At 44.6% G+C, this 17,278-nt stretch overlaps 2 protein-coding genes across 3 annotated transcripts in view; one reads left to right on the top strand and one right to left on the bottom strand.

The window, feature by feature from the left end:
• Positions 1-4,940: 4,940 nt before the first annotated feature.
• LOC147436953 (protein IQ-DOMAIN 18-like) overlaps positions 4,941-17,278 on the bottom strand; it is a 13,790-nt gene continuing 1,452 nt past the window's right edge. For both annotated transcript variants that reach the window (XM_086486345.1, XM_086486346.1), the window contains exons 3-6: positions 6,837-7,130; positions 6,258-6,485; positions 6,078-6,167; positions 4,941-6,003 (exon numbers count right to left, since the gene is read on the bottom strand). In XM_086486345.1, coding sequence (XP_086342471.1) covers positions 5,074-6,003; positions 6,078-6,167; positions 6,258-6,485; positions 6,837-7,130 — 1,542 coding nt within the window. In that variant the 3' untranslated portion in view covers positions 4,941-5,073. The remainder of the gene's footprint in view (positions 6,004-6,077; positions 6,168-6,257; positions 6,486-6,836; positions 7,131-17,278) is intronic.
• LOC147436954 (uncharacterized) lies at positions 12,825-14,518 on the top strand. Its single transcript, XM_086486347.1, has 2 exons — positions 12,825-13,690; positions 14,427-14,518. The coding sequence occupies exons 1-2, from the start codon at positions 13,273-13,275 to the stop codon at positions 14,516-14,518; spliced, it is 510 nt and encodes a 169-aa protein (XP_086342473.1). The 5' UTR covers positions 12,825-13,272.

A 17,278-nucleotide genomic window follows, 5' to 3' on the forward strand; every position in this document is an offset into this window, starting at 1 on the left:
TGTTGAGAAAGGCAAGGAAGATTTGGTATGCCAGTTGTTAAAGAGTCTTTATGGCTTAAAACAATCACCGAGGGCATGGTACCATAAGTTCCACAAGTTTATGCTTTCTCAAGGCTACAAACGTAGTGAGTTCGATCACTGTCTATATACAAAGAAGGCTAAGGATGGCAGTTGGCTGATCCTTATTTTGTATGTGGATGACATGTTAATTGCTGGCAAGCACTTGGAAGAAATTTCAGCTTTGAAGTCAAAGATGGCAAAATCGTTTGACATGAAAGACATGGGTGAGGCAAGTCATATACTTGGTATGCGCATTGAGAGAGACAGATCAAAGAAGTTGATTTGGTTATCTCAAACAGAGTATATTGACAAGGTTTTGCAACGTTTCAATATGGAGAAGGGAAAGGCATTGAGTATTCCATTGCCACCATATGTGAAACTTAGCAAACAAGATTGTTCTGTGTCTGAGGAAGAACAGGCTGAAATGGATAAGATTCCATATGCATCTGCAGTGGGTAGTTTGATGTATGCAATGATTGCTACTCGCCCAGACATTGCATTTGCAGTGGGAGTAGTAAGTCGATACATGTCAAACTCAGGCAAGAAACATTGGGAGGCAGTGAAAGGAATATTGAGATACATGAAAGCTACAAAGAGTATGTGTATATGCTATGGGAGTCAGGAGCTAAGTGTAAAGGGTTTTACAGACTCAGATTATGCAGGTGACTTAGACAACCGAAGGTCTACGTCAGGGTATGTCTTTACATTGGCTGGTGGAGCAGTATCATGGCGTTCTAGATTACAAGATTGTGTTACTCAGTCTACTACAGAGGCTGAATATGTTGCAGCATCAGAGGCATGCAAAGAATCAATTTGGCTTAATCGACTAGTAACAGATTTGGGAATCAAAGAAGAGATGCCTGTGTTATATTGTGATAGTCAGAGTGCTATACAATTGGTTCGCAATCCAGTTTATCACTCAAAGACAAAGCATGTGGATGTGAAGTATCATTTCATCAGGGAAATGCTCGAGGATAAGCAAATTCAGCTTGTCAAAGTTCACACCACAGAAAATCCTGCTGATCTACTTACAAAAGGACTTCCCTTAGAGAGCTTTGCGCATTTTCGCAAGCAGTTAGGTGTAGGGTAGTACATCACTTCTCTACATCTCTTGTATATTAGCTTGTATAGTAGCTTCTCTCACACTTAAAGTACCACATTGGACTTTAAGTGGGAGGTTGTTGGGGTATAAAGCCCAATGTGGTCGCCCAGGTAAGTGGGCGGGCCGCCAGGTATGTACACATATTCTTTTGTAAAAACCTAATAAGAACTCACTATGCTCTACACATTACAGTAGAGCGAGTTCACCATATCGTCGTGCTCTTCTTCTCGCGCACTCTCTCGCGTCGCACTTCCGCTCGTACTCCTTCATTACCATTCATGTATCAATGAAGAATGTAAGTGCTTACTTAGACAGTTGAATAGTTGTATTTCATATCTTTACATTCTTCTTTCTTTCCTCCTTTTCTTCTCTCCCTCCCCCCTAGCACCTTTTTTGGAGCTTCATACTCTATCCCCTCCCTTACTTTTAAGCTCATAAGGATATTTATTGAGGGCTTTCCTTTAACTTATACACTTATGCACCATTGCAAAAAAAAAAAAAAAAAAACCCTCCCCTATAATTACGTGGTTCGGTAAGCTTTTCATGGTCAATCCCCTCCGCTTTCTTGTTGCTACAATGCAAGTGACAAAAGGGAAAATACCACAGACCCAGATTTTGCAGACATCTTGACCGGTTGTAGAGTGGGGAGACAGTTGCAAGCTATGCTCTAAAGGAAGGTTATTTAATGTGCAGACAATGTTGTGTGTCACTCAAGGGTTGAAGACAAGGTTTTGATAGAGTACCATTGTCCACCTTTTGTGGGGCATGGCACCAAGTGCTTAGTTAGACGATTGAATAGTTGTATTGTGCATCTTTATATTCTTCTTTCTTTCCTCCTTTTTTGCCCTCCCTCCCCCCTAGTGCCTCTTTTGGAGCTTCATACACTACCTCCTCCCATAATTTTACGTTCATAAGGATATTTATTGAAACCTTTCCCTTAACTTATACTCTTATGAACCATTGCAAAAAAAACCCCTCCACTGCACTTACGCGGTTTGGTAAGTTTTCATGGTCGATCCCCTCGGCTTGCTTGTTGCTACAATGTAAGTGAGAGAAGGAGAAATACCATATATGTAGATTTTGCAGACATCGTTGACAGGTTGTAGAGTGGGGAGACAGTTGTAAGCTATGCTCTAAAGGAAGGTTATTTAATGCTTACAAGACAATGTTGTGTGTTACCCAAGGGTTGAGGAACAAGGTTTTGATAGAGTGAAATTGTCCACCTTTTGTGGGGCATCGCACCATTGACACCACCTTAAAAGGTGCAAAGAAATATTTCTTATTGGCTAAGGCTCAAGAAGGATGTGGACAACTTTCTTCGTGGTTGTTTGGTGGGCCAAAAGGTCAAGTCCGATCAGCATCAGGCACCTTGTCTCCTATAACCTTTTTATGTGGTGTGTCAATAAGGGTGGGAGAGGGAGGGTGCTATAGTGGAGATAAAGAAGGTGGATGACCCATGCTTGGTGTGGCAATGGGAGGTAGGGGGAGAGAAGAAAGAGAATCTTCTTTGGTGTTGCAATGGATGTGATAGTAGAGGGTGTCAATGAAGTGTAGGATAAGTGTGATGTTTACAACAAAGGAGAGCATGGGAAATGGGTTCTACTGGGAAAAAATCACTTTTCAAGTATGGGATAAATTTGGAGAAGCTTTGGAGAGTAGAAAATGATGTTTAAATTTTTTGAGAAATTTTTAGTTTTTTTGGTTTTTGGGTGCACATATTTCACTTTTGGAGGTCAAAAAAGGATTTATAAAGGTTTATGCTTTCAAGAAACAAGACTTTTCTTTAACTTTATTTCTTTGCATGCCATGCAATGACATGGAGCAAAGCAATCCAAGTGCCTCATGTTTTATAAATAGCAAATGGCCTCAATCATTACCTTATCCTTTCTGGAATATGAATCAATTTAGTTGTATTTCATCGCACATTTGTGAATTTCATATGTAAAATTCTTTACCGTTACCATCCATGATATCCTCATCCATATATCAATGAAGAATGCAAGTGCTTAGTTAGAAAATTGAATAGTTGTATTGCACATCTACATATTCTTCTCTCTTTCCTCCTCCACCTCCACCCTAGCGCCTCTTTTGAGCTTCATATGCTATCCCCTCTCTTATTTTTAAGCTCATAAGGATGTTTATTGAGGCCTTGCCCTTAACTTATACGCTTATGTACACATTGCCAAAAAAGAAAACCTCCTCTACACTTGTGTGGTTTGGTAAGCTTTTGATGGTCGTTCCCATGAGCATGCTTATTGTTACAATGCGAGTGGGAGAAGGAGAGTATGCTAGCTTGGTGTGCCAAAATGAGAGGAGCTTCCTAGGTGTTGCAATGGATGTCGTAGTAAAGAGAGAATGTTGGAGTGGAGGATATGTGTGATGATTGCAAAGGAGAGCTTGAGGAATGGGTTCCAAAGATAACAATTCACTTTTAGGTATGGGATAGATGTAAGGGAGCTTTGGAGAGTAAAAATTGACGTTTTAACTTTTTTTGAAAAAATTTCAAGTTTTTTGTGTTCGGGTACACGTTTTTCTCTTTGAATGTCAAGAAAAAGATTTTTCGATCATAAAATAGGTTTGGGAGGGCTTTAAAGAGAGAAATTTTGAATGCTAAAAGAAAGTTTACATTTTACAGTTTTGGGGTTTTTTACTAACCAAACTGAAAAGGAGAACAATTTGGAGGTTTGGAGTGGTCCCCCCTTCCCCTTCTCGTGAGGCCATTAGGGAATGTAAAACTAATTTGTCCCCCCACTATTTTGATGACATACAATGTGTCCACAATCCTCCTTTTATTGCCTGGTCTTCAATTAACTTAAATCTCAAGAGACCCCTAGAGGCTCCATGGTTTTTTTTTAGGCTACAAATTAAACCATCGTAACTCTTCCTCTAAAGCTATTCATATTCAAGATATTACATATGTAGCTTAACACAAAACTCAAGGAAGAATAGCTTTATGTTACTTTCAGATTGCAAAAAGTTCCTTAAAAAATTACCTAGTGTAAATTCTGTCAATAAATCGACAGACATGAGAGTCCACACCCAAGTGTGAATTACTCCACACTAAACGATTTTATATCTAGACCAACTGTGATATAGCCCAACCACCCTACTTAAACAAGGTCCCTTACCATGAATGAAAAAACCCTTGGGATCTCCAGGGAGAAACCTACAGCTCTAAATTCATCCATCGTTGTATTGGGGCCAAATGCTATATCTAGACCAAACTGTGATATAGCGCAACCACCCTACTTAAACAAGGGTCCCTTACTATGAATGAAAAAAGCTCTTGGGATCTCAAGGGTGAAACCTACAGCTCTAAATTCATCCACCGTTGTATTGATATGCAAATCTTTTAGTTACAAAGTATATCTGAAAGGGGCTACCTCAATCCATACGATACAACAAGAACTACTGAGGTTCTCATCCAACATCAAAAATTATATGCATAATGTCAATGTTACACAAGGACAATGGTCTATGGAGATAGTTTGCGACACCATTGTTTACTCGATATTGAAGCGCAATAAGTATCGAGCATCACACATGAATCATCACAAATGCACAAAATATCCTCGTAAGAACAATCCATATAACATATACACTCAACTTGATACAAGAAAAATGAAATAAAAGATTCAAGAATATTCTCAAGAGGCTTAATCTCTACAGGTCTCTGAAAAGTGTGCCTCAAATCTTGTTGCTCAGTGAAGGCAAACGTCTGAAAGAGCATCTCCATTAGCACCTTAAAGACAAAGACAATGTCACCCCCACAACCATGAACGAGCAAATGACAAATGAATTAGAGTTGTATCATTTCTTGTCTGTCTACATCTATAAAATGAAGGTTGAGCTCTGTTTAAACAACAAAGGTATACACACACACTACAAGAGGCAAGGGAGGGGATGGGTGCTCATTTGAAGGAACGGCGGTAGTCACCATTGACAGAAGATGTGTCACTATCTCGAACAGACAAGGAGGAGCGGTCCAGGCGAAGAGGGGCAGCAGCACTACTTGCTTGAAAGCCCTTGACGGCAGCACGGACTTGCGACGACGAGCGTTGCATTCGTACAGCCATTGCAGAATTGAGATGGGGACGGACACCCTCATGAAGCGAGAGCCGCTTCTTTGAGCCCAGGCCCACCTTCGTTAGCTCGGGTGGGTCTGGTCGTTGCTTGGGTGCACTCTGTGATCGGACCTTTGCCTTTGCAGACTGAGTGGTGGCCATGTAATTGGGGTAGGGGCCGAGGTCTTCCGAGTACTTATCCTCATAAAAATCACCCCGGGGTGTGCCAAAGCCACTCCGCCTACCGCCTGTTGTAGAGCCATAGCGTGGACTGCTTTGGGCGGTGGACAGGACGCTATCTGCCTCAGTGCGGATGAGAAAATCAACAGGGCTAATGTCATGTATGGTGGCTGGAGCCACACCATCAGACACAGGGCTCGGGGTGGACAGGCGACCAGACGGGCTAGTGGGACCAGTACCAGTGTAGAGGGCTGGGTGGATAGCGCGGCCCGCTGCAAAAGGGCTTGAGATGGGTGGCTGGTGAGGCGTAGACACCATGCTTGGCTCAACAGAGGCAGTTTCAGACATGGAGCCATTGCGGCGCTTGGTGGTGAGGGGGGCACCCATGCGTGGGCGACCCGTGTCCATTTCTACGATCTTCGCAGGAAGGTCGTCACGGTCAGCATCCATCATGTCATTCATGAGCTCGTCAAAATAGGGGCTTTCCCACGGGCGTGCTGCCATCCAGCGGTCCAGCCATGTCCAGCCCCAGTGATTCTTGTCTGGCTCACAGTCAATGACCATCGAGTTCTGCAGCTTGGTCTGTCCTCTCCGCAGCTGCAACGAAATTGACAGGCCTCAGTTTGAAGGCAGAACAGTGCAGATAGTTGTCCAATCTTTAAGGTAATTACCTGCTCATTAGTAGGCCCTCTGTCACGCTTCGACAAGCCATGATTTGATTTGAGCTCAAGCTCTGCCCCTGAACTATTTATCCACCGATCCTGAGAGGACATGCAATATATAATATTAAGCATCAACATTCCATCCTTATGATACATATGGCATGGCTTAAATTAAAATCAGGCTAGTACCATAGATCTCCTCGGACGGCTATCCTGCTGCCTCCTGTAGAAGAGCTGGCGTTGCACCGCTTGCCCTTCCTCAGACATGCGCACACGGCGAGCGCGTACGCGTGCTTGCACACGAACCAGTGCTTGCATGCATCGTAGCGTAATTGCAGCCTGCTTTCGCACAATGTGACCTCGCACTAAGGCCTGCAGCTTCACCAGTCCCTTGAGAGCCCGGAGGGCACGCCGGGCCTATTCAAATCCCCATATATGTAATGTTATTTCAGTACAAAAATTAATCCTGCATTAAAAATGGCAGGATAAAAATTAACAGACTCATCCACCATTTCACATGTCTAAAACTACATAGACATGCTCGTGGCTTTATACATACATACTCTTGCACACACAAACAGACAAGAGGTAAACCTGCAAACGCAGATGTACATATCCTTGTAATCATGTGCACACAGATACAACCCAACAGCTAAATTTTACAAGCAGTTTGGAACATGTATGTGCCGATGTTGTACCAATGCACAAATGCAGAGACGCAGAGAATTACATGGTGCTAATAAGTACACGCTTCGCAAGGAGACGCACCAGGTATCCTCTGAAGGCAGTTTGAATCCGGATTGCAGCCCATTCTTCCCGCCCAACACCATTGTTGTAGAGAGAGCGGCCATTGCTGGTTAATCGGACAACTGCAGCAGCCGCTTGGGCAGCTGCAACAGCGGCCTCTGCTGCTGCAGCTGTCGCTGCTGCCACCGCCATTGCATGCTTGCTATGCTCCTCATCGCAGTCTCCATTAACATCCTTTGTGGGCTCCTTCACAGCGTTAACCTCTGCACTCCTTCCCTTCGACCTGCCGAAGCTCCACCTCCTCTTCTCTTTTTTCTGCTTTCACAAACATAAGCAACTGAGCACACTCCAAAAAGCAGAAAATGGACTTTAAACTCTCTATCTAGCCATCATCATCTGATACCTGCTACATCATTTCATTACCCAGGAACAATACGTCATCTTCTCTACTACCGAAAATGGACCTTTAAACTCTCTAATCCAGTCACAACCTGACACCTGCTAGATCATTTCATTCTTTTCAACAAAAAAAATATCACCAATACTTTCAAGATTGTTTCCAACCTCACTTTCCTTCCCGGGAAGCGACTTGCCAAACCCCTCTCTCTTTTTTTTCTTTTTGAAGTAACACGTCTTGGTTCAACTCTCCTCTTCGGATAGATCTTTTAAGTCTCTTGGGATAGTTTCCTACGATGTTAATTAAAACAATCTTTTTCTCTGGTGTGTGGGTGTGCTAATAAAAAGAGGAAAATGGTATAACCTTTCTATCACCCAAATGTGGTAGATTGGTTATACCATTTCTCTCTTGCATAACATGTCTTGAGTTTAACTCTCCTCGTCAGATAGATCTTTAAGGTCTGTTGCGAAAGTTTTCTACGACGTTAAAACAATCTTCTTCTTATTTCTCTCTCTCGCTCTCTCTCTCTCTCTCTCTCTCTCTCTCTCTCTCTCTCTCGGGATAGTTTCTTATGACGTTAAAATGCTCCTCTTCTTCTTCTTTCTCTCTCTTTCTCTCTCTCTCTCGCAAGGGGCATCCTGACACCTAGTTGTATCTCTCCCTCTCCCCTTTCCCTTCCTTTGTATCTAGATTGGTCCTCTATGCCTCTCTAACCTTCGTATGCAAGCACCCTCCTTGACCTTCTTCTTGCATGTAGGCATCAATTATCCCAAACGGGTCCACCGAGGGGTGGGGGGACCGTCAGATGCCAAAACACGTAGTGTAGCTGCCAAGCATATGAGAGAGCTACCAATGTGTGTGTCGTCGCATGCAAAAACACGCAGTGTAGTTGCCATGCAAGTATATGTGAGAGCCACGAGAGAGAGAGAGAGAGAGAGAGAGAGAGAGAGAGAGAGAGAGAGAGAAATGAAATGAAATGAAATGTTATATTAACGTCTTCAAAAGGCCAAAATGACCTATGAGACCAATCAGTTACAAAATAGTGAATCTAATACCATGTCTGGGTACAAAAGAACTAGAGAAGAACTAGAAGTGGAACAAAATACTACTACTACTACTACAATCTAAAACTACGTGGGTGTATCAGCTGATACAATAGGTACCCGGTAAACTGGATGTAACAGTGTGTGAAACAAAGATGGAAGAAATGGTGAGGATCCATCCTCATCTGCACTCTGGATGTCGAGAGAGTATGGCTCGAATCTTCTGTTGTAGTCTCCGTCGATGCTGTGTAGCTCCTCTCCTCAGTCGCGGTCGTCTGTATCTCTGTAGCTCCAATGCTCGGTCGATCAGAGTGCCAGTAGTGGTCGAATGAGTGTGGGACGAGCTCTGCAGTGGTGGCTGCTCCTCTGGCTGTCCCATATCTAGTGAAAGAAATCTGTAATGTGTCTCTGGGACTGCCTCTCTCTAGCTCTCCCCAGTAAAGTGTCTCTATACCTGTGTAACTCAAGTAGATATAGTCCAAGACATCTCTGATCCTCATAACTCATGACCCTAGATAGAGGACCAAAACCCTCTCTGAATAAGCAGTGGAAACGCCCCCGTATCTCATAGAACACTGTGCAATGACATATGTAGTGCAACTCTGTCTCTGGCTCTCTCTGGCATAATCGGCATATCCTGTTGTCTGCTGGTATCCCTCTGAATCTACCAGTCTCAATCTCGAGCTGATGTGAGGATGTGCGTATCTGACCAATGGCACAACGCAAACCATGAGACATATGTGTGTCCATGTAGCTGGGTCGAATCACAAACCCATCTCCTGTGAGGTGGAGAAGATGCTCTCTATAGAAAGCCATCTTCGTGCTCAACTCCTGAGGCGGCTCTATCCATGTCCTCCTGGTGTCGAGCTGGATCAAGTCCTGACGAATGAGTCTAGTGATCTCCACCCGTGTAAGAGACAGCGAGGGTGCCTGAAGAGAATACTGGAAAGGGGGCAACCTGTCCATGGTGAAGCCATGCGTCTGAAACCATGAAGTCATCTGTGCATACCAGCATGAAGTGTCCCCCTGTAGAGCTAACTGTCTGGAAGACTCAAGGGCCAGTCTAGCATATCTGTCTCTAGTAGTATCCCATAGGCTGTGCACAAAGGACACTGATCTGGTAAGCACCTCAATCTCCATGGGGGGGGCAGCTAGCTCTGCTCGAATGATCGCGTGAGGTACGGAGGCCTTGGCTCTAATCAATCGTGAGATCATAGATACCAAGGGCCACTCCATACGTCTCCAACCATCCTGGCCTACAGAAGGTCCCCAAACCTGTACCCCATACATCATAGCTGAGGCTACTAAAGTATCAAAGAGCCATAACTTTGTCCGAGGTTCCTGGAACTGAACCTGCGAACACATTCTCTCCAAGCCTCCCAAGGCCGCATAAGCTCTGGTCAGTCTAGTCTCTGCTGCTCTCCCCAAAGAAAACCTCGGCCCAGTGAAGACTATCCCAAGGTAAGTGTATGCATCTGTATACTCCACAATCTCTTGACCATACGTGAAGGTCGGTGCCGATCTCCTGATCCACTGCGGTGTGGTGTTAAACACCATGACCTTGGTTTTACCAAGGTTTACAGACAATCCACTATCCTCTGCAAAACTATGTAATGCATCCAACTGTCACTGCATACCCTCTGGTGAGTCAGAGATCAAGACAATATCATCAGCATATAACAACAATGGGATCCACGTCCCTGCCAGCTGGGCACCTCTATCACCCTCTCTGTCAATGTAATCAGACACCTCATCAACATACATACCAAATAGAGTAGGAGACAATGCGCAACCCTGTTTCACCCCGATAGTGGAGTGAACTAAGTCAGATATCCCCTCTGGGGTGCGTACATGTCCCATCAGAGAGAGAGAGAGAGAGAGAGAATCTCCAAAGATTCTTCATGAATTTATTTATTTTTTAGGTTTATCGTTGGCTGTTACGGCACCTATTGGCTTGCTCCTTGATTTATTCATTACTCGCAAGATTCCTCCCACTTGAGGTATACTTGATATTCCTACCCTTCAAAAATGGGATGCAGGATTCGAACTTGACACTCTTGGTATCATAACTCACATGAAGACTTGGTAACCAGTCGAGCATGCTTGCAATGTTGTATGCAACTGCGCACTCAACAAAACGCCTCGTTTGATCCCTGCATCACAATTGCTATCACCCAATAGCCTTGTGTCCTCATAGCCTTCGCATCGCTGCTATTGTCGCTCAATGTCTCATCATGCCTCCCTCGTCGATTGTCACCTACCTACAAGCCCGCCCTGTCTGCAACACCCCTTCCCTTTCCTACCACGGGGGATCTTCCCCAATTCTCACTAAGAGCCGAGTCCCGCTACATGTTTGTGGGATTTATTTAATTTCATTATGTAGCAGGCACATGCTCACACATTTGTTTCAGTACATTCCAAGGGACACGTTCCTTAATGCTAGTAGTGCTTTTAATATTGATCTTTTCTCTAGGATTACCCCTCCATTCTCAGTACCAACAAATGAAAAAGGGCCTATTTTTTCCACCCACCTCAAACAAAGTAAAAGGTATTTGGTAAATGGTGCAACCAATGATGAGGTTAAAGCATTTCTAGAAAGTTAAATAATGTGTGACATCTTTTTCAAAAAGTATACTACTCATCCTACTAATCTCATTAAAACATAGCGGGACTCGGCTCTAATAAAACATTAATAAAGACACCCCCCCCCCAAATACTATCTCGCACGGGCAGCTTCAAATGAGATCTACGATTGAGGTGATTCGGATGGTCACATACACAATTATAAATTCGGGACATTTGGTAAATTTGGGGAGAAAAGTAAATTCAGGTAGGCTTGTAAATTCGGGGCAATCCGCACCCCATGTCTTGAGCCCGCAACCTCCCCACTGTGAGCCATGTGCTCTAACCACTACGACCGCATACGTTCGTTAAAATATAGGAGATTCGAGTATGTCATATTGTAAATGTGGGCCGATAAGTAAATTCGAGGCAAATTTGTAAATTCGGGCAGATTAGTAAATTCGGGGCATTGCCAAATCAGACGATCCACGATTGGCGTGCCCCACGCTTTCCTCCTCCACCATTGATCCCATTTGAGCATGCCCGAGTGATATAGTGATGAGCTGACTTGGAGCAATCAACGTATCATAAATCAACACATGGAATAACTCTGAAGCAATGTGAACGATTATGCTTGTCCCCCCTCCCACAACATTTGACAATTGAGAAAGTGTCTTGTCATTTCCCTCGAAAACTAGCTCCCACCATGGCTTGCAGCCTCTTGGTCGCTAGTTTTCCGAGGAACTCTCCCTCCACCTTCATCCATGCCTTCAAAAGGAGACAAAATCCCCAGATTATGCAAAACTTAAATGAGTTATTAGTACAGGTGGCAATGGCTCGCCTAGAACGAAGGAGAGAGAAAGAGAAAGTAAGAGGTGCCTCTCCTAGCGGTTGCTCACCTACGATGGAGAGAGATAGTGTGTCTTTCTTTTGGCACTTTCCCACTTGTAGCAGCTAGAGAGAGAGAGAGAGAATAGACCATAAACCAAAACGTTGGAGTAGGGAAGAGGGGGCGATCATTCCCCCCATGACTACCAGAACAAGAGACCCGTACAATGTCAGATGATAATGAAATGTGTACCCCCCTCGCCCTATATAAATTAGTGTCCAAGGTGGGCGCCCAACTCAAGTAGATGGCCGGTCCCAAACTCGGGCCTTCGAACAAGATACAACCTATGCTATGGGTGGCAAGTCCAGAGACACTAGCCGTACAAGGAAGTGCCCTAGACTTGTGTGAAAACAGTGATGCAAATCTAACACCCCCTCTCAGCACCTGATGATGAACAAACTGCGTGAAGCCGAAGATGTGAGGCAAATGATGAAGATGTTTGCTGCAATGTCCACTAAAGGATACTCCATGAGTGTGGCAACAGTCTGGGGTGTCCTAACCTCCGAGGGATCTCCATGCTAAAGTGCCGTCACGAGCAATGTAGCATACTCTGTCGAAACAGGGTGAAGATACTGCGTGAAGGTCTCGTATTGTGTGAAAACAACTCCTTGTCATGAAACGAGGGCCGATAGACTTGCAAGTGTCCTCGCCCAATAGGATATATCGTGTTTGTGTTGTGCGGCTTGAGCGCACAAACAATGGACGTGGTCTTGCCGTGATTTTCTTGCCCCACCTATGCACACGTAAGATAGACCGAACAAATGTTTTGATCTTTCATGATACCTAGGTTGGATTCAGACTGCGCGGCGGCACAGCGATTACCTTTTAGCGCAGCCAATAGCGAGACGCCCTGTCAACGAAGCCATTCACAGTGGGCAGTAGCAATGCTCGCTGATGATTGCCAGCGCACGGAAGGCCCCCCCCCCCCCCCCCCCCCCCCCCCCCCCCCTGGCGCTTCCACCCTCCACGTAGGAAAGAGGGGAAAGAGGGCCCTCATGCCAACGTTCACAAGCATTACCTTTTCCCAAAATAGTCACCCCCCCAACCTCCCTCCTAAAAAAAATAAAAACGGCTCAATGTGTGCAACGTTCACAAAAGAACTCCCCCCCCTCCCCCCTTACTCCTTATAAAATGGCAAATTTTATAGCCTTTCAACCTTTGTCACATCAACACAGAGATCAAGGAGATCATCATGTTCTTTCATATTTGAGGTGCAGCACACAGTAAAAGCCTCTTCCTTTTACATTTGAAGCCTCTCTCTCCCTTTTACATTCGAGGGCCTTTTACATTCGAGGGCCTCTTCAAGCAAGCTCAATGCCATGCTCATTTACATTTGAGGGCTTTTCATGAATGATGTACCAACTTTTTTTAACATAATTTGCTCTATGATGTACCAACCTTTTTTAAATGGCGTTCTTGTAGGGTTGAAGCGTTAAGAGGGCGACGGCGGTGCAAATCAACTCATCAAGGTCGTTATGAATTCTACGATTCGCACTTTCATGCATTGATTTCAACTTTGTGTGTACGTCTCTAACATTGTTTTTCTTTTTTTGCGTTGTAGGTACCATGGATTCCAACCCAAATCAGTTTTTCGACTCCCAACGGGAAGACGACGACCCTATTCTCTCCCAACCTCCATTTTCTCAATCCACTTTCTACCCATTTCCCCACCCTTCTTTCCATATGCCACCTCATGGCTACCGAGCCATGATGAATTCTCCCTCCATCTCTCTTAATTCTCCCTTTATGTTTAGACCCCCAAATTATGGATCTCCTACTCTAAATGCTCATAGCCCACATTCTCCTGTGGCTACACATCCTTCTCATCCCTCACCCCCTTTGAGTGTCACTAGTCCTAACTCCAATATGGATGCCGAACCCGATCATGTGATGTCCACTCCATCACCCAACCCTACCCCTAATGCCATGCGAGCTTCTCAACCCAAGGCAAGCCGTACCAAACCGACGAAGAGGAAAGAAGCCACCAATGAAGAGGTTGTGTTACATAACCAAACCGCAACAAAGAAGCCCAAAGCCTCGAAGAAGAAGAGCACCATCGACTTGGGAGACGATGACGACGACGACAACAAGAAAAGCAAATGGAAAGATTTGTGGGTGGACCAACTCATTCATATCCAGGGGGGCATGAATGAGGAGTTCAATGATCCCGGGAAGCAAGGGATCAATTTATGGGCAAAGGTGGCTACTAAACTAGCCGCCACTTACCCTGACTTTGATAAAGATAGTGAAAGTTGTCGCAAAAAGTGGCAAGCAGTATTGCAACAATACCGTCAGGACAAAGCCCATAACTCAATTTCTGGTAATGATAGGAGGCATATGCAAATGGTTCGACATAGTGGATGAATACTACCACGCCAGAGCCACTGTTACTCCTGTTAGCCACGCTTCTTCATCCACAATGGAGGATGTTACCCCAACAAATGGTGACACCTTAGAAGAAAACCCCTCTCCAAATCAAGAGAAGACCCAACCCACTCTGTCCTCTATCCGTAAAGTCGCTTCGAAGTACGAGGAGTCCTTGGCCGAGATGGCTGGTACAGGGAAACTTCTCTTGGAGCATCTCAAGGAGACCGCTAGCGAGAATATTGCCTTGGAGAAGGAGAGGCTCAATATACTAGCTGCAATGCGCATGACTATGAGTGATTTTTTGAAGGAGTCTAGGGGGGGTGACAACTAGTTTTTTCATAGCTTCTATGTTTTTCCACCGTTTGGTTGTAATTTGTCAAAGCTTTCATCTTTTATTATTGTGCTTCCGAAGTGTATGAAAATGTCTCCAGCTTTCAAAGTATGATAAAAATGTTGTAAATTAAAGTGGACCATGTGCTAAATATCTTGCATCATTTCAACGTGTTCGCAGGATTAAATGGCCATATCCAAAGAAATGACTCTCTCTTGTGCATGGTTGTGTTCTTTAGCCATTTATGAATTGCTAAAGGAACCCAGCTTTCGCAATGATGAGACCATGGTGCAAACTTGGTTGCATGTTTGCGAGTGCATGGCACGGTCTGTAAGCCTCAAGAAGATCGCCAACCGAAGGAGTGGTCATGAACGACGGCATGCGTGGGCATACCCACGTCCACAAGGCTTTGTTCGATGCTATCTCTTAAGTGCTTACAATGTCAACATGTTCAAGAGGCGTCTGAGGGTCAGCAAAGAAACCTTCAATTACCTTTGTGGAAAGCTTGCACCCTTCATGCATAAGAAATCCACAAACTTTCATAAGGCTGTGCCAATAGAAGATAGAGTAGCAATCACTCTTACCAGACTTGCTATTGGAGATGGTCTCTTGGGCCTCGGTGACACTTATGGATATGCGAAGAGTACATCTTGTGGAATTGTACTTGATTTTTGCACGGAGATTGAGAAATCTGGCCTTAGGGATTTGTACATCAGATGGCCCACAAGCTCTCGACTTGCGACATTGGCGCGCGAGTTTGAGGCTGCAAGAGGAATCCCCTTTGTTGTTGGTGCGATGGATGGTTCCCACATTCCCATCATTGCACCAAGGGACAACCATGTCGACTACTTCAATCGAAAAGGTTTCCACTCTATTTTGCTGCAACTAACCGTATCTGCTAATCGTTCAATATGGAATTATGATGTTGGATGGGCCGGATCAGTGCATGACTCCTAAAATTTCACTAGAAGTGAGCTAGGTCAAAGATGTGCAAAAGGTGAGCTAGGCAGCTATTGTCTAGTTGGTGATTGCGCTTATCCGGCACGGCCATATATGCTAGTGCCTTTCAAAGGGGCAAAGAAGGGCTATCACGTCTCAAGTACTACTGGAATTTCATTCAATCTAGTACAAGGATGCCAGTTGAAAGAGCGTTTGGAATGTTGAAGGCAAGGTTTAGAATTTTGCTAAAAAGATGTGACATGAATCTACGCTATGTGCCAGATCTTGTAGCAGTTTGTCTTGTGCTTCACAACCTTTGTATCCACCATGGAGAATCTTTTGATATGGAGTAGATGCGGGAGGCAGAAGCAGAATTGGCGGGTCACGATGGGCGTGCAACAAAGGATCGAAGAGCAGGTGCTACTTCCATGATGGAGCTTATGGCAACACGGGAAGTCGAAGTAGAGGAGGCTATGGAGCGTGTCCAAGGGAGCAATGAAGGAGGTTCCAATGACCTTGGAGTAGGCTCTGAGAGGCGAGACAGTATTGCAAAGGCAATGTACAAAGAGCAAGCACGGAGGAATGTCCAAGAAATTTTTGGAAATGAGGCTTTAGAGAAATTAGATTCATCATCATCTTCAAGTTAGAGCTTTTGTAACATATGCATTCAATTTATTAAATTTTATGCTATGGTTTGTACTATGCTTTATTGATGCAAATGCTAAATGCTTCTTCATTTCACTCTGTGTTCCGTCGCCGCCGCCCAATGTTCACAGAAGCCGGCGAAAGAAAATCGAGTGACTTTTCCTTCCACCCTCTATGTGAACAAATGGGTGGCGGAAGTGTGTATTACCTAACTCCACCACCCGGAAAAGCAACTTTTGGAGCCTCTCTTCCGCCTCCTCAATGTGAACCCAGCCCTAGAGCTAAACATCACAAGGAAACCTCTTAGCGCCTCTTTCCTCAAGAAAGATGACAGAGTGTATTGTTTTTCTCAGTGCCGACGAAAGGAAAGACAGATCAGTCAGGGGCGCATAAATGAGGTAGAAATCAGATTTTGCACGATGAGGGATAGGAATGATAGAAAAAAAAATATTATGAAAATGACTGTGATCTCTAGCATTCCAAGAAAATGCACGTTCAAAAGGAACTAAAAGCTCATGCCAAAAAGCAAGAGAATAAGAGGCAACAACCCAATAACCTTCTTAGCCAAAGTGGCTACCAGTACAAGAGATAACAAAGGGGAGGGAAGGAAGGGGGCCGAAGAGGTGCTGTAGGCGAGGGCTTGGATCGGGACGACGGGAAGGGGTTTTGGGTGAGAGGAGGGAGTCTTGCTTGAGGAAGGGGATTTAGAGGTGATCAAGAGTTGCTTCCTGACGTGGAGCCAAGCAACCAATGGAAAAATGACAGACCCCCTCCCTCCCCTCCGGCCTCATCCAAAGGACGGGCCACATGAACCTTCTCCCACTATATAACTGTAGGTGTGTGTGTGTGTGTGTGAATGTGTGTTTGTGTGTGTGCGCACGCACGCACGCATGCATGTGCGGCAAAGCTCACATATCCAATATTGTATTGTCCAAAGCAAAATGAAAATTCCTCATGTTTTCAACGTTGAACCTTAATTTTCAACATTGTAGATCCTGTAAATAGCTTAGACTTTGGCTTAAATCCTCGTTGTCTCACTAGGCTGGCCTTAAAAATCAAGGCCAAGAAAATGGTTGTTTTGGAGCATTGCCTACCTAGGCGCTCAACATATGACCTTGACAGAAGACTTGGCTTGGCTAAGTGGCTTGTATGGATTGTGGATGCGATGCTCAAATCTCATTGCTTTCGGCGCCTACAAACGGTATCACAAATGTAAACATGCACCGTTGACAGGCGAGCAAGCCTCAAGAAAATAGTTAGATCTGCCACCAATGGGCGATCAAAATCTTG

The sequence above is a fragment of the Adiantum capillus-veneris genome, chromosome 17 (genome assembly GCF_014529385.1).
Source record: "Adiantum capillus-veneris isolate H3 chromosome 17, ASM1452938v2, whole genome shotgun sequence".
NCBI lineage: Eukaryota > Viridiplantae > Streptophyta > Polypodiopsida > Polypodiales > Pteridaceae > Adiantum > Adiantum capillus-veneris.